This window comes from Fukomys damarensis, unplaced genomic scaffold (genome assembly GCF_012274545.1).
Source record: "Fukomys damarensis isolate Sample0158 unplaced genomic scaffold, DMR_v1.0_HiC HiC_scaffold_5, whole genome shotgun sequence".
Classification (NCBI taxonomy): Eukaryota; Metazoa; Chordata; class Mammalia; order Rodentia; family Bathyergidae; genus Fukomys; species Fukomys damarensis.
Genome location: NW_022900917.1, coordinates 82733820 through 82754442, shown reverse-complemented (window position 1 = coordinate 82754442; position 20623 = coordinate 82733820). Strand labels below are relative to the sequence as shown.

Here is a 20623-nt window from a genome sequence, read left to right as displayed (position 1 = left end):
ACAGGCAGTCACAAAAGGACAAGGGCCATAGGATTCCACTCATAAGGTTCCTAAAGGAGTCAAATCCATGGGGACAAAAAGAAGAATGGAGGCTGCCAGGGGCTGGGGCAGGAATTTTGGAGTCAGCATCAGCTTGAGATGATCCTGAGAAAGTGCCATAGGTGAATGGCAGTCATGGTTACACAGCACTGTGAATGTGCTTAATACTGCCAAACTGTACACCTAAAAATTATTGGAATAGCAAATTGTGTAAATGCATTTTGCCACAATTAAAAACAAAAGTAAAACCAGAATAAGAGGAAATGGTGAGGCTGGGGCAGTGTAGGCTGTGACTGGCCAGTCCTCAGAGAACACATGTGGTGACACTTCCTCTATTGAGGCTTTGTCCCCTCCAGGGCAGGAATGGGATAGCAGAGTTGCTTGGGGATGGGGTGGGCATCACTGGGATGCCAGGATGTTGAGAGGCTGAAGGACAGCATGACCTTGGGGCCAGGAAGAAGGAAGAACCATCCAGCCACAGTCAGCATAAGGAATCCATATCCTCAAGATTTTCTAGGGGTCCTGGGCTGGGGACGGCTGTAGGTGGTAGAGACCCCCAGAGGCAGAAACTCTCAGGAATGTTCAAGTCAGCTGACAGTCACCTTCTCGGAAGTGCCATTGTGTCTATGAGGTCAGTGCAGTCATGAAGGACAAGCAGTCGTGATGCCCAAGGTGCCCCAGGATCAGAACTTCCAGAGCCTCTCAGAGAGAACAGAGTGTCCCATCTCCCTAAGTCTTTGTCTCCGAAAACCATCATCACTTTGTGGCTGAGACCAGTGACCTGGAAAAATGCTGCCTCTTTTTAATGACACAGCTTGGGGCGAGATGACAAGCCAGCTGGCATTTGAATTGGCACCATCAGGGACTTTCAGAATGGCATTTTATCCTTTGACACTTGGTTTTGCAAATCTGCTCAGAAACGTGCCACCCAAGCTGACAGCCCATTCCATGGTGTGATCACACACCCCAGTGACATACTCCTAGTGACCAGGCAAAAGGTGGCCAGGAATGGAGAAAGGACAGCAAGCCAGGGCTACCTTGCATTCCCAGACTGTCCAGTGTGTTCAGGAACTGTGATCAGTGCCTGGGGCAGACTTGTACCTGTGACAGTGATATCTTTGCAAGAGTCTGGAGCCAGAGACCTGGCTTGACTCTTTCTGCTGCCCTTGACCAGGCCTCATGGGATCTCAGGGATGCTTCCTCCTCTGTGAGGGAGGGCAACAAGGGATTGTTACCTGAGATGCTCAGGTGAGGCACCACACACAGGTGCACCCTGTAGCCTGTACATTCTTCCTTACCCACACATGGGTAGGCACTCTGGTCTCCCCTATTCTCTGCAGCACCAGAGTCCCAGACACTCAAATTTCCATGGGACCTCATGTCCTCTGAGCTCCACCCTGATGCCCAGCCAAAGGGTCCCTGTCCCCTCTAGGAAGTTCCAGGGGTGCTCGCAATCTCAGAGCACCAAACCAAAATCGAGTCTCTCTCCCCAAGAGCTGGGACCCCAGCCTACCTCTAGCCCACCACACTAGAGGCCTCAGTATTCCTTTGATGACAAAGGGCGGGACCACACATGTGCCTGGAAGCCTTGAGAACAGCTGCAGCCAAGACAGGAGCCAGAGCATGCCTTTCCACAAGGGAGGGTGCACCCTTCCTTGCCAAGGGCAGGGTGACCTGAATGATCACTGTGGCCCTAGGTGGCTCTCACTCCTCTGTTTGGCCATAGCACATCACTGGAGGCTCTGAAGAGCCTGCTGTTCACCACAGGGCACTGGCATGACTTCGCCCACCTGGAGCTGCAGGGTGCCTGGGAGCGCTTCTCCTCCATCATCACCTACCCACAGGGTGTGGTCCTGCTCGCCAGGTACCAGTGTGTGGGGCAGGGAAGGAGCACCTGCTCCAGGCCACCACCACCCCAGGAGCTGCATGTAGCAGCCACGGTGACAGAATCCTGGTCTTCTAGAGCCACTGGGTCTAGAAGGGGTCCTGCTCACAAACAGGCTCTAGGGACCCCAAGAGTGCACACAGAGGCCCTGGGGCACTGAGAGGCATGTGCCCGCTGCCCTGCTCACAGGCACACCTGTAGATGCCAGCATCCCCTCAGCCCTCAGCTGGCCGGAGACCCCCTAAAGGGATAGAGGTTGTCAATGTTATCTCTCAGCCTTGCCCATCTCAGCCCATCTCTGGCACAAACTGGGCACTGGGGGCAAAGGGAGTGGGATGTGCTCAGAGAGACCCATGTCCCCACCCCCTCAGAATGATCACCCACTTTGGGATACCTCCAGCCACAGAAGTCCCTGGCTCGGGTGTTGGCAGGAGGGTGGATGTGGGCTGTGACCACAGCCTAGGCCCTGTCTCCTAGGGCCATGGTGAAGAACCACTGCAGGAAGGTTAAGGCCATGCTTGGCCAGCTGCTGCCCAGCCTGCAGAGCCAAGAGGAGAGGGAAAGGAAGGTAGCCATCCTCATCTTCAACGAGGTAGGGGCAAGGCTGGGGGCTGGGGATCCTGTCTCTCTACACCCTGCAAAGGCCCCTGATGAGCTGAAGGGACATTGGGTGTAGGCTTAGGCAGACCCACACGCTCACATTAGCCTTAGCCTGCCTCAGTGGGACACCAGGTTTTTGGCTGGGACAATAAAACTTCAAAACACAGAAAGATGCAGAGTGTGGCCAGCTTTGCAGCTGTGGGCTTTGGGCCAAACTGAAGTGGGGGAGGGGTCCTTTCTATGATGAATGACAGGTAACCTGAGGCCTTTAACCCATGAAAGCCTACTGTCAGCTCCCACCCTACCAGCAGGAGAGTCTGAGCCACTTGTGCGCTTGTCCCCCTATGCCCCACAAGACAGCGTTGGTGCAAATTGACACTAGCTATGCTGTGTAGCCTCAGGCAAGGCCTTTCTCCTCCCTGGGCCTCCACTTTCCCAGAGGTACATTAAAGGGTACTGGTTACCCACAGTGCCAGCCCCCCCCAGCCCCATCCTGACCCTGGGTCCTGAGCCCCACAACACAGACCCAGACGTCCAGAGAGGATGCCAAACTGGATCTACATGCCCCATTCCCAGTTCCTCTACAGCCCTGCCCTGCTGGAGGTCCTTCCTACCCAGGCTGCCAGGACGGTGCTGGCGAAAGTTCTCTGTGACCCCAGCCCAGAAGTGCGTGTGTCCAGCCTGCAGGCTCTCGGAAACATCCTCTTCCACCCAGAGAAGGTGAGGGCTGGTGGGCACCACAGCCTCAGCCCACTGGGTGGGGACCCTGGCTCCCTTCCCTTAGGCTCTATCCCTTCAGACCACCTCTCCTCATCTGCAGACAGGGACAGGCTGTAGGAGGAGTGGCAGCGTACCTTCCCCAGCACCAGTGTCTCTTCTCTACCAGGAGGAGACGAGTCTACTGCACAGCTCAGGTGCCCACTCAGGAAGCTCCCCAAGCCTGGCCAGAGAAAACTTCCTTGGAGAACCTGGTGGATGGGTTCCCCATATCTTCTCCATTCCAACCAATGCTGCCCCGTTACCATAGCAACCCACATCTGATAAAGAACAGCTAGTGGAAAAAATTAATTAATTAATTAATTAATTAAAATAAAAGGAACAGCTAGTGGACAGCCTTCAAGCTGACTTGGGAGGTCCTCAGGCCACAGAATTTCTGATCCTCTGTTCTATGGGTTTCTGAGGCACAATGTGTGGTTAGGGCCAAGATCCAGGCCAGTCCCTACTCCAGAACTTTCTGGCTGGCAATTTTTCAGCCCTAGGGTCTCAGTGCCAGTGTCCATAAAACGGGAGTGGAATGGGAGCTGCAGAGTCCAGTGCTGCGGCACAGATAGCCCTTGAGCCACGATCAGCCCTTGAGCCACTGGCTGTCACAAACAGCAGCAGTATCTTTTATGCTAACGCCCTGCATGGGTCCAGCGAGCTGGACAAAGATGTTCTCAGCTGGTTGGGAAGGTTAAGGTCTTCACTCCCCTTCATCCACACTGGGGTCTGTGTTATGATCCTAGAATGCTGCAGTTGGAAAAGGCTGCTGTGAACATACCGATAGAAGTTCAGGGCCTGTAGGAGAAAATGAGGTCATGGGGAAGGCCACAGAGGGACAGTTTCCAAAGACGTTCCAAAAGCATTTAACCATCACCCTAGTTCACTCCAATCCTGTTCAACTCATAAGTCTCTACATGGTTAGGGGGAGATCTCTGTTAGATCACCAAAGCTCTATGCATTGCATGTGACTCATGGGAGCTTCACAATGGGGAATGGTGACTAGAGAGCACTTGCTCATCTGTCTACCCACTCTCCAATCCATCCATCCATCCATCCATCATGCAACCACTCACCCATCTAACCATAAATTCACCCACCCACCCATTCATCCATCCACCCATCCAGGCATTTCACCCACACACCCATATGTTTGTTCTTGGAGCCCTTTATCTGACTCATTCTTTCATTAGTTCACTTGTTCAATCTTTTTATATTCATTCACCCAATCATTCATTCGTTATCTCTCATTTTCTCCAGCTGTTCTCCCAGAGAGGTGATCAGAGGGAGTTTCAATGTGCCTCCTCCGTGCCCTGCATTGACTGGGGCTGTGTGAGGAATGAGGAAGGCAGGCAAGGCCCCTGCTACACCGGGAGGGCTCAGTATGAGGAAGGGGATATAGTTCCCACCCAGCCCAAGTGAGGTGTGGGCCAGAGGGAACAGGTAGACCTATGAACGACTGGCAAGGAAGACTAATGAGGCAGGGACAGAATGGGCTGACCAAGATAGGATGAAGCAGACCACCCTGCCCAAGCAGAGGAGATATATACCTTATTGTGCATGTTTGGCCTCTTTTCTGGCCCTTCCCACTAGGATTCCCTTATACTGGTCCTGCCCATACCTGGAACCCTGTCCTGGCATGCTAGCTCCCTCATAGGCACACACAAGTGTACAATGCTGTCATATGAATCACTTGGTGAAAATGAACTTAATATTTTTAAGTGAAACAGAGCTTAGGAAGCCAACAAAATGTGCTTCAAACTTATTTAAAAGTTATTTTTTAAAAAACCCACCTTGGTTTTCACACAAGTCATTGACAAGGGGCCAATGGCAGGAAAATCCATGCTGCTTTCTGACAATGCACCTGAGAATTCAAAAATGCAGCGCAAACAAATGGGGCAGACAGAACTGGCTGGAAATAAATTTGAAAAGAATGCTTAAAGCAAAAAGTGTAAAAATGGAACATAACAGTAACTTGCAACACAAAAGGCCTGGAGCTACGGCCCAGTGCATACAAAATCCCAGTTAGTGACTTCAGTGTGTACAACATGACCAGCCTTTCTCTGGTCCAGACTCAGACCCCATCTAACCCAGAGCAAGCCCAGAAACAGGGTGAAGGCAGGGGTGTTCTGGGCCCATGAGTAGGAAGGAGCTGGGATCCAAGCAGTACAGAGGGCTCTGTGCATCCATATCTGTCCTTTAACCCAAGATCCCCGGGTGGCCACCACAGTGGAGCCCTGTCCAAGGCCACACATGCTGGTGGGTGGAGATGAGCGGCATCTACAGTTCTTGAGTCACTGGGAGCCACAGCCACAGGGTGGGAGCAGGAGGGCCAGAGTTGGTCAGGGATGTGGGCGCACTGAAGGCATGGGGGGGGCCAGAGGAGCAGGTCCCGGCCCGCCACCCACTGCCCCACTGCCTGCAGGAAAGCCTGCTCCGTGCGCAGCTGCCGCACTTCCTTGAAGGCTTCTTCCAGAAGAGTGAGCCGGTGGTCGTGGGCATCATGAACACCATGTCAGAAGTGCTGCACCAACTGGGCATGCAGGGCGCAGGCGCCCAGAGCCTCAATGTCGCCATCAATGTCCACATTTTCTTCGATGACGTAGGCCCGGGGACAAGGCGGGCTGGGGTGCTCCCTCTTTAACTCCCAGCTACAGCTGACCTTAACTTCAAGCAGGTGGACCGGGTTGGCTGAGTGTCCACCAGGTGGCGCTCGGGTCTTTCTCATGGCTGAACACCGCCAAATCCAATCTCTGACCCTCAATCTCAGAACCTACAACTGCCTCACAAATCTTTTACCCTTATGACTGACATGAGATCTCATTTAGAGGAACTACTTTTCCTCTACTGGAAAATAGCGGGGCTAAACCCTCCCCTAAGCTGCATTCGTCACAGTTTCATACTGTGGCTATGAAAGAGAATTATTTTATGTCTTTGAGTTTGACCTGGGAGATAGCCTGGGAACCTTGTTTGAGAGGGAAGGTCTGGCCTTGTCCTAGAGTCTTGCCTGAGGGGTAGGCTTGGCTCTGTACTGGGAGACCCAAGCCTGGCCAAAGAATCCTGCAGAAAGGACCCAGCAGGCTGGGGTCTGGGCCCCCTCTGAGACCTGCCTTACAGGAACGGGACCAGATCCGAGCAGCAGCCATGGCACTATTCGGGGACCTGGTGGACACGATGGCAGGTGGGAAGCTCAGCGACCTTCAAACCCAGGTGCACCAGAGCATGGTGCCCCTGCTCCTGCACCTGAAGGACCAATGCCCAGCTGTCGTCACAGTGAGTGCCCACTGCAGCAAGGAAGGCTGACAGGGCTTCACCTTGGCCGGGGAGGCTGAGCAGACAGATGGTAGACTAAGGGCTCCACGGGCCAGCGTCAGACCACAGCCCCTCCCCCAAGGCGCGCGCGCGCACACACACACACACACACACACACACACACTCACAGAGGCAGGACTGTGCTGTTTTATGAGCCAGACTGTCTGCTGTTTCTTCAACTAACAGTTCCTCATACCAAGCACAGGTAGGGTTCAGCCACTCCCTGCACTTGCTGGAATTCGGAACCCTCCCTGCATCATTCTCAACTGTTCCTGAGAAGAGCTGCACACAGGCACTCAGGCGGGGAGGGAGGTGTCCCCCGAACGCGAGCACAGCAGGCCACCTCAGATGCTTACCTGAGCCGTGGTTCCCGGAGTGCAACATAGATGCTCACACTAGGCTGTGAGTGACCCTCCTGTGGCTCTCCCCACAGCAGGCCAAATTTGCCTTCTATCGCTGTGCCGTCCTGCTACGCTGGCAGCAGCGGCACATCCTCTTCTGCACCCTGGCCTGGGAGCACAGCCTCAGTGCCCGCCACTTCCTCTGGACCTGCCTGGTGAGCATCAGGGTGTGGTAAGGCCAGGCGGGCCATACCCTGTTTTCTCTGAGGGCTTTGGAGGGGGCATGGCTGGAGACCAGTGGTCCCTCCAGGCCTTGCCCCAGGCAGTGACAGGTGGCTGTTCCCTCGCCAGATGACCCGCAGCCAGGAAGAGTTCAGCATCCACCTGGCACAGGCCCTCAAGTACCTGCACAGCTGCCACCACATGATGACCTGGGCAATACTCTTCATAGGTGGGTAGAGGGAGTGTCAGGCTTGGAGACCCCAGGCCTCCCTGACCTACACCCAACCTGATCCCACCCACCAGCAAGAGGAAAATGGGTGGGTGAGGGGGCTTGGGGCTGAGGAGGAGCAGGAGTAGACTGGTCAGCTGCACCCCATTTTGCACAGGTTACACCATCTGCTACTTCCCCCAGGCCATGTCCCAGATGCTGAGCAACAGGGACATGGACCTGCTACTCCATGGTAAGTAGCCCTGCCCACAGCCCCCAAGCCCTTCTCCACATCCTACATCATTTCAAAGATGGCAAGACTGAGGCCCCTAGGAGTAGGGCTCTTCTAGCCCTCCAAGCCCTAGGCAGCAAAAGGACAGGCTCTGCTCAGGCCAAGGCCCACCTCTTCGTGTTGCCCATTCCACCCCCCCAGCCTCAGTCGGGGACCAGAGGGTGGGTCAGCTCACTCTGGCTTCCACAAAACAAGGGCCCCACAGCTGCCTCGAGAGTGGGGAAAGGAAGCCTCCGGGACCTCAGCCAGCTGGAATGAGGGGGCTGCTCCCAGGCCAGGGTCACCTCTGACTTAACCATTCTCTCCTGAAGCTTTTGAAGATCTCAAAAAAGACCCAGCGCCCAGCATCCAGGAATTTGCCACCAGGCAGCTCTTATTCTTTCAGAAGGTGTCACCCAGATCCCAGAAGTGACTTCCGGCTGTCTTCCCAGCCTCTCTTCCTGCCCCCACCACCCCTCCCTCTAACGCCCACCTGGCACACAAAGCTTCATTGCATAACTTTTCCACTTGAAAGAAAGGTCTAGATTCAACAAAGAAGTGTTACATTGGCTCTGCTACCCATCTTCCATCCTGTGGGCCCCTCCACTGTAGTCAAGCCAAACCTCAGGAGACACTGGCAGGGAGGACAAAGGGGATGTGGGGGACAGGGACACTGAGAAGTCTGTGATAGAGGCAGTTCCTCCATTCCCAGAAGTTGTGTCCACTTCATGTGACCTGAGCTCAAGTGCTGGGCAGTCACAGCTGAATGGAGCCACTGGCCAAGGTGCCTGTGGCCTTCAGTCCATCTCCAGACTGGAGTCTGGCAGTGGCTGAGGGACTGATGGTGGGGACGGACTCCCAACCCAGCCTCTCTCCATCCAATCAGAACCCCCAGGCCCAGTGGGCAGGCCTCTGCCCTCCTGAGACCCAGCACCACACCTCCCCAGCAGGATCCCAGCCCATCTTCCCCAACCCCCGAGACTGCACATCTTGCAACAGGGCATGCTCGAGGGTGGATTGAAAAAACTACAGCAACCATCCCCAAATGTGCCACGGATATAGGTGAGTCCATGGGTGTGCTCCAGGAGAGGAGACTAAGCACTGATAGACCTGGCAGACCTCCAGCCAGGAGCCCAGGCCAGCTGAACCACACCCAGTCTCTTCTCGGTCCTCTCCAGAAGTGGAGCTACCTGGGGGACTTTCAGGTAGTTTTGCCTTTTCACATATCTTACCTGCACCCTGACCTCATGGGTACCCGCAATGGAGTCCTCCTGTGCTTTGGCCCTGGCTGGTGACAGTGGCTCAGATCTAGCCTGGTAGGTGGCAGAGCTGTCTCAGCAGGGTAGCAGTCTCCTTGAGGTGAGCTTGCTAGCTGCCCCACTGACTGCCCTCAAGCCACCCAGGCCCCCTATAGTGCCTCTTCCCTTCTAGAGTCTCACTTAGCAAAACTTGGGACTCCCCAGTGGGTTCCTGGAGCCAACACTGACTGGACAAGCTCCCAGGCTGTGAGTCTGTCCCTCATCTAGAAATGAGGCTGGAGACTGCTGGCCGAGTACTGGGGACAGGCAGGCTCTAGGAATTTGGTTTGCTGTAGCAGCTCTGTGAGAGCAACTACCTGAATAGTAGTTCAATGCTAGGCCTGGTGGAGCAGGCTGGGAGATGGGGAGGTAGGGCCTACTTCCCCCAATGCAGTGTCTTTATCAAGAGTATAGGTAGACAGGCCCAGGCCCGGGTGGTGGGCACCCGCCTTTGGTGAAATAAGCTTCTGGCTTACCGTGCACTCTACACACAATTGCCTTCCTGGGAAGGGCAGAAACAGTGATGGGGGGACAGGTGAGTCCCCCGCAGCTGCCCTGGGGTCCTATCCCAGAGTAGGTGTAGAGGGGGAGGAGGGAACACAGGCCAGGTGGGGCCCTGAGGAGAGAATGGCCAAAGGCTGGGTGGCAGATGCAGATGGAAGGTGATCTGGACTCCTTTCTGTGACTCAAGTGCCAGCCTAGAAAACTAGGGAACTTGGCCTAGAGACCCGGCTAAGAGGGTCATCCAAGGCCTGTGAGTGGCATACCCAGGTGGGTGTCAAATGCCTAAGGGTCTTGGGGCAGAGAGCACTCCTAGCCTTGTTACACAGTCAGCCAGGCCAGCCCTGGGCCCATGCTCCCAGTGGCATTCCCACCCTCCTGTACCCCTTTCCTCTGCAGGCAGGTGACCCCCGATCAGGAACCTATACCCAGAAGCAGATGGCAGTGTGAGCCAGGCCCGTAGGCAGCCTCTCCACTTCAGATCCCCCCAGCTCACACCCATCTCGGCTCCCTCCCCAGACAGACAGCAGGTGCCTGCCCCCCACCCTGCCCTAAGCCATGGGTGGCCTCTACCTGAAGTTCACACCACCCCTTGCTGAGCCCCTTCCATGGACCTTAGAGGCTAAGATGCAGGCCCTCCTAGAAGTAGAATAGGGAGCCTTCCCTGCTTTGCAAACCCAAGGTCCCAAAATTGCCACATATACCCACCATGCCTCCAAGAGCAACACTGATGACAGCCTCCCAAACTGCAACCAGCAACTCATTCTATCAGGGTTGCAGACCCAAATCGGAGTGCAGAGTCCCAGAATGGCCACCAGAGGGAGCCACATGAGCAACCTGGAACCCCAACATATGGGGATCACAGGCTTCAGGCTCCTGGCAGTGGCCTCCCAGATCTCAAGGCCACAATCCACTCCCACCTGGCCCTGCACTCACTCTCCACACACAACCATGGTTATCATTTTATTGCCTTTGAGTATCCAGAGCATTTGACTGCTCCACGATCCAATAATTTAAGGTGCCAAGAACAGGGCAGGGTAAGGGGCCGCCACCAAGGGGCTGGGCCCAGTGGTTAAAAATATACCGACCACCATGCCCAGGTCAGAGAGGAGACCTGTGGTAGGGGTGGGGTTGTTGGAGGTCACTGGCAAGAGGTCCAGAGATGGGGCTGACCAGTCTCAGAGAGACACTGTGAGCAGGAGAGGGGCACACGAGGCCAAGACATGGAACACATGGCTGCCTGACTCCTGGGACACAGGGGCACCGAGGCACAGGAAGACAGGCCGATGAAGGTCAGCCAGGACAAGGGAGGGCGAACCACCACAGGCCCCAAGCCTGGCCAACACCTGAGCTACATGATGCAGCATTTGGTCTTGTGTGTGTTCGGGTCTTTGAACCGCAGTCTCTGTCTGGGCCGGTATTTCTCCAGGTAGGTAAGCTGCTTGCTGTTAATGGCACCACGACGCTTCCTGGGGAGATGGGGTCAGTCAGAAGATTGCCCAGGCTCTGGCCTGGCCACTTGCACATCCCACCACACACACAGGGCACATAGGGCTGGTCCTCATGGCCTATAGAACTCTTCCTGCCCTGCCTGGCATAGCTTTGGGCTGTAGAACCTACAAGCAAAGCCAGGAGGTGGGATGGGGGGCACCAAAGCCCAACTGACTCAGTGCAGCCAGTCCTGCTCAGGACTACGCCCCAGAGCCTGCAGTGTACCCATGTGTGTACTGGTATGTACACACGTGTGCCCATGCATCTGAGCGTGTGTGTCCCAGCATGGGCATGTGCTCGAAAGTGTATGTGGGTTGTATGCCACTGTGTGTGTTGCTCAGGCCCCCTCAGTATACATGACAAACATGCCTTGGGAAGAAGATGGCTGAGCCCTGGCAAAGGCTATATTTCAGGGCAACACAAAAGCGTACGCACCAAGAGCATGTACGTCAAACGTGCATACACACACACATGCTCACACAGACATGGGGGGTGGGAGGGGCAGGGTCAGCCACTGCTTTCCCTGCCTGACTGAGTAGGTAAATGGGAGCCCTCCCCAGGCAGGCCACAAAGTGACTAGAAGGTAGAAACCTCCAAAGAGGATAAGGAGGGGCCAAGCCAGTGACAAGAGGCTAAAGGGTAACCAGAGCCTGGTGCTGGCGTCCCTGGGCATAACTGGGAGGTTCTGAGGCTCCTGCTTCCCACTGAGAGGCTGGATTGTATCCAGGGTCCTCTGCACATGGCAGAATTACCAGGTGTTATGGCTTATATCTAGATGTCCCCCCAAAGCCTTGTGCACTCATAGGTAGAGCTGTTCAGAACTGGCTGGATCTAAAGTATGTGGTACTAAATTAGTCCACTGACTGGAATTAGCATAGTTCTGGGTGTGGCTGGCTGGATTTACTGAAGATAGATGCCTCACCCTAGGTATGGGTGGCACCACCCAAAAGGCTTACTACTGTCTGAATGGGCTAAAAGACAGAAGGCAGGCTGCTGCTGCTGGCTGCTGCCTTTTGCCTACCACACCATGAACTATTTCTCCACACCATGAACTATTTCTCCTCTGTGATGTCCCACTGCCATGCCACCTTACCTTAGGCCAGCAGGCTATGACTAAAACCTCTACAATCTGAGCTGAAATAAACCTTTCCTCCTTTAACACTAGGTGTCAGGTATTTTGTCTCAAAAATGAGAAAAATAACGAAAGACACCAGTGGCATTAAGCAGATGCTATCTGCCAGGGCAGGAGGGATGCCCTGGCCAACAGGCCCCAGCTGCAGAGGTAGAGCACAGCCATCCTACACTCCTGTTGCTGCTGGCTTCCAGCCCAGCTGTCTTAAGCAGATGCTATCTGCCAGGGCAGGAAGGATGCCCTGGCCAGCAGGCCCCAGCTGCAGAGGTAGAGCACAGCCATCCTACACTCCTGTTGCTGCTGGCTTCCAGCTCCCAACTGTCCAGGGATGGCTCAAGGCTCATCCAGCCCTGCTGGCTCAGGTAGCCGCAGGCTGAAGGAACCACACAAGCAGAGAGACCTGTGGTAGGGGTGGGGTGGGTTGTTGGAGGTCACTGCACCACCACAGAGGAGTGTATGAAGAGGCCAGGGTGTCAGCCCAGACCCCCAAGCACTTTCCCACTCAGCAGGTCACTCACTGCCGGATGAACTGGATGGCATCTTCATACTTCATACCACTCTCAATGAGGGCCAGCGCCACCAGGACTGGAGCCCTGCAAACAGAGAGTAGGGCTGGATAATCTAAGCCTCTGTACCCTGGCCCTCCCCTGACAGGCTACCTACTGAAGATGCAGGATATAAGTGTTCACAGGGGCCAGACCCATCCCAGTTCCCTAAGCTCTCCTGTGAAGGCCACAGACTTGGAGTCCAGACCAGTTTCCTGGGTCCAGATCCTGACTCTCCTGTCCCTCCTGTGCAACCTCAGAGGGTTTGGACTGTCTCTTTGTGCCTCGTACTAAAATGTGTCAGGGATGGATAATCTAAAGCACACAAACAAAGGGCTTAGCTTCAATCTGTCCTGGGGTAAGAGCTTAGTACAGGCTGGCTGTGAACCCCAATCAGCTGCTGCTGCCTCCAAAATGGGGGGCTCCACTGCCAGATCCTTTCAACCAGATCCAGGCTGCTGATCCTGCTCTGAGCAGGCCGAGCTCACAGGGGCACCCTTGTGCCAGGGGAGGAGCACAGGGCAGCAACCAGTGCAGCAGGGAGTCAGGTCAGCCCCACCAGGCCATCAGAGGACTTGGGGCATCAGGCCTCAAGGATGATCATGTGGATGTGGCCCAAGTTAGAAAGTGAGACAGTCAGGACCCCAAGCTCTAAGAGAGCTCCCAACACCAGCAGCACCCAAAGACTAGAGCCCTACTCCACCCCCACTCCCACCCCCACCTCCACTCCGCTCCACTCACCGTCCCAGACCTGCCACACAGTGCACAGCCACGCAGCTGCCAGGATCATCACAGAACTTGGCCTTCAGCAGGCTCAGCCAGTCTTCCACCACTTTGCTGGGTGGGGGTGCCCCATCATCAAATGGCCAGTCCTATAGGTGAAACACCCGTGAGGACCCTGACTTGTAGGGCCTGGAGTGGCTACCCTGGGACCCAGGATGAGGACAGCAGCACTGGGAAGAGCAGAGAATGCCAGGAGCTGGCAAGAAAGCTGGCTGGGCCATGGGCACCTCGCTGTGAACGCCCAGCTCCCTGGTCCCACCTACTTCAGCTTTGCTCACCAGGGTGCCTCCCTCAATCACCCCATCTTCTCTGAGTACAAGCTCCTGGGGAGCCCCAAGGGTCCTCTGCCCTCCTCCCTCAGCCCAAGGAGCAGTCCCTCCCACCTGAATGCCAGTGGCTGGCTTGAGATAACCCATTCCCTGCAGTAACACACAAGCCTGCCACCTCATATCTGCTGTACCCTCAGCCCCCAGGCTGCCACACAGCCCAGGTACCACAACGAGTGAAGAGAGGGCTGCAGGTGAGGCCATGTTTCTGGGAGCTGGACTCTGCACACCAGCTGGACCCAGGGATTACTTTCATTTTGGAATTTTTTCTTTGCTCCCCACTGTACCCCCAGCACCCCGGGAAGATGACGCCAGTCCCCATTGGAGGTGGGCAAGCCCAGGGTGCACAGCAGGGGGACAAGACATTCACATATTGGTGAGGCAGGTACATAGGCCCAAGGGACTACTCCAGGATAGGCACTGCTTGCTACTGGGGTCGACCCACATGGGCCCATGGGGGTTGCCTTAAATCTAACCCCAATCCCTCCTGCTACTGGAGAAGGGGAAGAGAGGCTGCTGAAGTGCCCTGTGCCAAGATGTGCTGTGTGCCTTTGCCTCGAATCCTTCCAAGCGCCTACACTTTCAGGTGAGAACCCAGAAGCTGAGTGGCCTATAGGGTCCCACAGATGGAAAGGGACAATGGTGGGATTTAGCCTAGGCTATGTGACAAAGCAGACTCTTCTCCCTTACTCCAACTGCCAGGCAATGGCTGCCACACATAGTAACAGCTGTGGACAAAGAGGATACAAAGAACCCCATACCAGGCTGCCTGGGGCACGGAGCCCATGTGCCAGGGGCTAGGGGGCCCCACAGGGCTGGCTCTGGGGCTCCAAATATTGTGGCCTAACCCACAGCATATGGCCATAGAGCTGCCCCATCCTCCACCTAAACAGGGTCCCCAGGGCCTTGGGAGTCAGGAAACAGCCCCACAGAAGACCTCTCCAGACCCCTGCTGCCCAGAGACAGCCCCAGACAAGAGGTGGGAAGAGGCTGAGAAGGCCCTGGGAAGGCCATGCTCCGCCAGTGGGCAGGCGGTGGGGCTCAGGTCATCCCCACGGCAAGCACACTTGGTAGGTGAGGCCACATCTTTATGTGAGCACCACTCCTCAGGGGATCCTCATGTCACTGGCATTGCGGCCTCAGGTCATGATGGACCCCACACCTTGCTTTCCCAGAGATGAAACCATATAAGGGGCTGCAGGCTGCTGTATGGCTGAGATCTGGAGACACCTTGTGTGACACAGACAACCCCTGCACCAACACATAGGAGGATCCAAGCACAGGAGCTACGGCTTCAACCAACCCAACCTCTGCTTCATGGTCCAAGACTGAGAAAAGGGATTCAGGAGGGGTGACTTTCTCTTGGTCACAGGTCCCAAACTCTGGCCTCCCCCAGGTGCCCACACACCTGTGGCCCAGGCCCCCAATGACACCAGAGAGGTCCATGTGCCAGCCTCTTGGCAAGAAATATCCACCCATCTTCCAAGCCCTGCCCTGGGGCAGCCACCATGTCCCCTGTGCCCCCTTACCACAACAGTGATGCCGTCCTTCTCCAGTGGGGCCTTGTCGTAGGTCACCTCGCACACGCGCACCACTGTGGTGGCCCCATACTTCTTCAGGTCCTGGCAGGGTGTGAAGAGGGAACAGGCTGGGCTGGGGACTCAGGACCATATCCCTGGCCAGGACATGGCTGAGTGCCCTCAGATCCAAGGTGAGATTGCATCCCCCTCAGACCACTCTCCAGGACAGACTGTATCCCCCACAGCAAACAGTGTGGACTCAGGCCTGGTGACCAGCAGATGGTCCAGCCTGATGTCTCAGGTGCCTATTCCTCAGTTACCTAAAGAGAGGCAGACGTCCCCATCTACATTCATTCACCATAGTCCACACTCAGCTGCGACTGCCCACTGCACGTCACCTCTAGCCTCTGCAGTACTCAGGTCCCAACTCTTACTTTGGTTACTAGACAAAGGCTCTGGTCTCCCAGTGAGCAGGGCCCCTTCCTGCCTGGGGTGCATGAATGGATCTCTGAGGGGCAGGCCCCACATATCAGTGGGGGAAACTCCGTGTTGCCCAGCCAAAAGGTCATCAAGCTCACAGCCAGACTAGGGGTATTTATACCCAGGACATAGGCAGGGCCAGCACCACCCTACCTGCTCCCAGCAGATATTCTGAGAGTGGTAAGGGATCACGGGGCCCTGCTGGTCATGCAATGGGGACACCAGACAGAGAAGCCAGGATCCAACTATTCTGAGAATACAGGGAGTAGGAGGGGGTGCTTACCTCTGAGGTCACAGGGATACCACAAATCCTTCTGTACCTTCAGGGGAGGAAGCTGCCATTCTACTCAGGACTGAGCCCTGATCCTAGTCACAGGCTGAGCCTTCCCTGATACTGCTCACACACTGAGCCCTGGTCACACTCTGGGCTCTGTTCCTCATCCTACTCCAGGCCATAAACCAGGTCCTGCACTGAGCCCTCATCCTGGTCACACACTGAGCCCTTATCCTGGTTCACCCTGAGCCCCAACCCCATAGGGCTTCACTTACCAGTCCTTCCCCAGGCCCTGCTGCTATCTCAAGGGTCAAGGTATGAGCGGGGACAGCTGCCCTCCCCAGGGCACTAGGCTCAGTGTCAGGGTCTGGGCTTCCTCTATATGGGTCCCCCATGCCCTCACATCCACATCCCCATTTGACTATGACACAAGCCTGTGATAACTCATCTCGTGTCCGGGATGGAAGGGCTGAGAGATGGGTCTGCAAAATGCCTCATGTAGTAATGGGCTCTGTAATTGGCAAATACACAGCTACTGGCTCTGCAAACACTCTGGGCCTACAAACACACTGACAACTCTAGTAGGAGCTGACAGCTCCAGTCTGGTTCCAGCACAGACTCTGCAAATACACTTGGTCACAAGTGTGGGGGTCTCAGAAAGCAGGCATCTTTTCCTCCAGCCTTTTCAGGGGTCAGTGGTCACTCCTTCCTGTGGCCAACTTCAGTTCTAGCCTAGGCATCATCCTATCACACAGAGTCCTCACCTCCCCACCAGCCTGGATTCACACAACCTCAAGTTCCACTGCTCATACACTGGCCCCAGGGAACCTACTGCACCCTGAGACTCCCCACTCCCAAGCCCCCCAAACATCTCCGTGTGCCCTATCCAGGACCCCGTCACAGGTGCCTGAGCTCAGCTCCATAGAGGACCAGAAAAAGACAGCTATAAATTCCCTCGCCAGCTCAGGCCTATAATTGCTCGCCAGGGTTCCCAGGTACCTCGCCCGACACCCACCCAGCCCCACTCACCTCCATGAAGGCGCTAAGAGTGGCATCAGTGGGGTTGTGTGTGATAAGAAAGCGCATGTTGCGGTAGCTCACCTCCACCGGGGCAGGGCGGTTCATTCGCGCCATGCCTCAGGAAGGCAGAGGGCAGGTCAGCAGTGGGCTGCAGAGAGGGCCAGATTGCAGCCAGAGAAGCCCCCACCAGCCTCAGAAAACCAAGTAGAGCAAGATCCTTGTACGTGTCTGAGAGAAAGGATTTTTAAAAAACCCACACCCACACCCTGAACCAATATTGTACAAATACTTGGGAAAGGGAAAGGAAGCTGCCCAATGTTTGGATAATTAAAAAAGAAAACCCAACTCCTCCCCTCAAAAGAGGAGCAAAACAGTCCCCCAAAGTAAAATGGGCAATTCCAAACTCCTGTTTCTCAGAGCTGGCTGAGGATAAAGGGGACAACAAACACCTAAAAAATCACCAAAGAACATTTAAAAATGCCAAAGTGAATGTGGCCACCACACAGTGTCCAGGGTGGGTCCTTTGCTGGGGACACCCTCTCGGCATTGAGCAACAAACCCCTTTGCTCCAAGGTAGGCTCCAAACCCCCAAGGTCCAGAGGAAGACTGAACTTGAATGGAACCAATTCTGGCAGCCCTGGGGCGGAGGTCACAGTAGTGGCAGGCAGGAAGTCTCCAATACACAGGCCCTTGGTCACATTACCCCATTGGGGTATGGCAGGTCCTAGAGGGGTGAGGGGGGCTCAGTCAGCAGGGCTGACCACCCTGGCAGCAGAGGCCATCAGCAGGCAAGGGCGGTGGTGAGGGCCCGGAGGCACAAGTATTTCTCGGAGGCAGGCTCAGGGGCGATGCTGGGCGCGGCAGTGCTCAGAGGTGGCCCACAAGGGCCACTCCATCAATTGCAGGCTGGTTCTCCACAGGCAACATCTGGGGGAGGAGAAAGAAATGAATGGCCCGCCTTCTGCCTCAGTTTCCCTATGTGAAAACCCAAAGATGGACGGGGCCAACTCAGGACCTTAAGAAGAAAGGACAGCCAAGCACAATCACTAGGATGGGGTAAGGAGGAACACAGGAAGAGAAGGATGCCATATACACGCCCCCTCCATCATGGTGAACCCCAACAAGCAGACTCCATGTCTACTTGCCCCCAAGCCTGTCTCTACACATATACACTCAGGATGGTTGCTTTTCCTTGGGCTTTTTCGCCACTGAGGAATGGCCCAGATCACTCTGGACAGCCCACCCTTAGGGAGAATTGCTCAGGACACAGTATGAAGACACTCAGCTGGTAGCTATTGCATCTTCCCCATCCTGGCCTCGGTCCCTGCTCCTGATTACTCACAGACTGACCAAGCAGGGAGGAAAACAAGCTGCCTTGCCCTTTAGGAACTCAAAGAGGACCAGCTGCCAGGCACATGCCAGGGTGGTGACAGCACAGCTGGCCTGGAGTAAAGTCTAAACATGACAGTGCCCTGAGGAAGGATGCTCACTGGCTGCTTGGGGTCATAAAGTCAGCAGAGCACCTCCACCTTTGCTTCTCTCCTTCTCTGGATTAAACGGCTCCAAAGGTCCCCAGGAGCCCCAGGTCTCCCCCTACCCACAGAGGGGACCTTGGGCACATCACTGGCCTCTCTGGTCCTCCGTTTCCCCATCTGCACAACGAAGGAACACAAGGGATGCTTCCAGGGTCTCTTCACTGTTACTCAATAGTTAACAGACCCCTCTAGCCATGTATTCAGCCCAAGCCCCATTTCCCATAGCTCCTGTGTGTCCACACCCCTGCCTACTCTACCCAAAGACCCCTCACAGGACCTCGCCTGGCAGAGTCCTCCATCCTTTCCCTGCCTATCTCCACTTATTTCTGTCCCTGCCCCAGCAGCCCTTTCTCTAGCTGCCCACAAAACAGATGGGCCTCCAGAGCCACAGTCAGGGTGAGGAAGGGTCATGGTGGGACCATGGATTCTGAGGCACCACTGCTGGTCTTGGGCCATAGGCACAGGCTTCAGTGTCCTAGCTCCAGCTATACAGGGAAGTACAGGCTCTTCAGCCCGCCCTCCATACCAAGGCAGGCTCAGTGCTCCCGGGCTCAGGGTAGGGGTTGCATCCACATCCTAGCCTCCACCCCCAAAGGGGGACCATCCAATAAGGGAAAAAGTAAAAAGGAGTCTTGTCTCTGGTTTAGCCACTCAGGTCCCCCAACCTGTGCCCACTTAGTGCGATGGCCCTGACGAGGTGAGGAAAGCCCCCGGTGCTAATAGTGCACAAACACCTGGGACCTCCTGGGACTAGCATGAGCTAACTCACTCGCACTCACAAACACAGGAGCCACATTCATGTTTACAAAAGCAAAGATGGGAAAAGGCCCAAGGCCACCACAGGACTCCTGAGCCTCTGCTGAGAGGCTGACCCCTTCACCCACAGGGGCTGGGGACCTGGTAACTCCAGGTTATATACAGCACATGGCCTGCTCTGCCACCCAGTACCAGAGGACAGTGTCTCCCAGGCAGAGTGGGCCTGAGTCACCCCATACTGCTCTCGTATGGCCCAAAGTTGCCAGAGGCCTGCAAGGCCCTGGGGTAGACTGGGCTGGGTCAGTACCAAAGATCAGAGCCTGGGCTACACCAGATCCAGGTTGGACCAGCAGGGCTGGTGTTTTGCCACCCTCCCACACACACTTGCCTCTGCAGTCTGGGGCCCCACCCCAGGACAGCAAAGCAGGATGTGCCAGCCTCCGACCCCAGGCACTCCCACGTGGCCCAACCCTACCTATGGCTGACCACTAGGGAAGAGCCCTCTCTCTGACACCCACCTCCTAGGTGAGGTCACCAAGAAGCCCAAAGATGAAGGACTAAAGGGACTCCAGCTCCAGAGGGAGAAGCCAGGCTGCTGCCATCTGCACCCACCCCAGGCAGGGCTGACCCAAGACCTGGTCCCCACCTGCCATCCTCAATCCCAGTAACTCTGGGCTGCCCCAGCCCCACCCCCGGGCAGTGAGCGTTCCCTGTGGCCCAAGCCTAGGCTGCTTGCTTCCCTCTGCTAGCCCAGCCACCATGCCCACCTCCCAGGCCAAGGACTGGGCTCAAGCTCCTCCTTCCCTCTGGCCCGCCCCTTCCTGCGATCCTGGCCCAGCCTCCTCTGGACAGTGCCCCAGCCCTGTGCTTTTTGCAGAAACGCTCCTTTTCAATACCCTTTAAGGGAGGCCCATCTTGGTCCGTTTGCCAGATGAGGAAACAGGCCAGGGAGACACAGAAGGACATTCTCTGGTCCTTCGCCAGACCAGGCGTGCCCTAAGTGGGTTTTCTCAACCTCAAGTCTAGGCAGCAAGAACAGTGAATCCCAGCGGGAAGACAAGGAGAGTGAGGTTCAGGGAGGTACAGCTAGTTAAGGAGTTTGCCAGAAAGGAAGTCGTCCTTCCAAACATGGGACCCTCTGATCCTGGAGGAGGTGGAGGCTTGGGCTCTGTGGCTTCCTAGGAGAGGCAAGGTCGGGATCCGGAGCTGGGAGGCCCAGAGGACCTGGGGTTCACGGGTGTGGTGAGGCACTCGCTGGCTCCCAGGCAATAGCGAGGCTTCCCACCCGATCACCAGGGTGCCACCACCCCGGGGCGGGGCGGGGG

General features: G+C 55.8%; 2 protein-coding genes across 12 annotated transcripts in view; one reads left to right on the top strand and one right to left on the bottom strand.

The window, feature by feature from the left end:
- LOC104872859 (maestro heat-like repeat family member 5) overlaps positions 1–8201 on the top strand; it is a 66072-nt gene extending 57871 nt beyond the window's left edge. For 6 of the 9 annotated variants that reach the window (XM_033760894.1, XM_033760897.1, XM_033760896.1 and 3 more), the window contains 9 exons: positions 1766–1903; positions 2402–2516; positions 3101–3244; positions 5709–5885; positions 6401–6556; positions 7029–7151; positions 7288–7387; positions 7545–7619; positions 7970–8201. In XM_033760894.1, coding sequence (XP_033616785.1) covers positions 1766–1903; positions 2402–2516; positions 3101–3244; positions 5709–5885; positions 6401–6556; positions 7029–7151; positions 7288–7387; positions 7545–7619; positions 7970–8070 — 1129 coding nt within the window. In that variant the 3' untranslated portion in view covers positions 8071–8201. Of the gene's footprint in view, positions 1–1765; positions 1910–2401; positions 2517–3100; positions 3245–3344; positions 3554–5708; positions 5886–6400; positions 6557–7028; positions 7152–7287; positions 7388–7544; positions 7620–7969 lie in introns of those variants that run through there. The other 3 variants (XM_033760893.1, XM_019209803.1, XM_019209802.1) reach the window with 3 other exon arrangements.
- A 2483-nt stretch (positions 8202–10684) lies between these two features.
- The window catches only part of Ptp4a3 (protein tyrosine phosphatase 4A3), a 38352-nt gene continuing 28413 nt past the window's right edge, over positions 10685–20623 (bottom strand). For all 3 annotated transcript variants that reach the window (XM_010639213.3, XM_010639214.3, XM_010639211.3), the window contains 5 exons: positions 17017–17934; positions 15243–15335; positions 13346–13476; positions 12578–12652; positions 10685–10905 (listed from right to left, as the gene is read on the bottom strand). In XM_010639213.3, the coding sequence (XP_010637515.1) occupies positions 10788–10905; positions 12578–12652; positions 13346–13476; positions 15243–15335; positions 17017–17121 (522 nt within the window). In that variant the 5' untranslated portion in view covers positions 17122–17934 and the 3' untranslated portion in view covers positions 10685–10787. The remainder of the gene's footprint in view (positions 10906–12577; positions 12653–13345; positions 13477–15242; positions 15336–17016; positions 17935–20623) is intronic.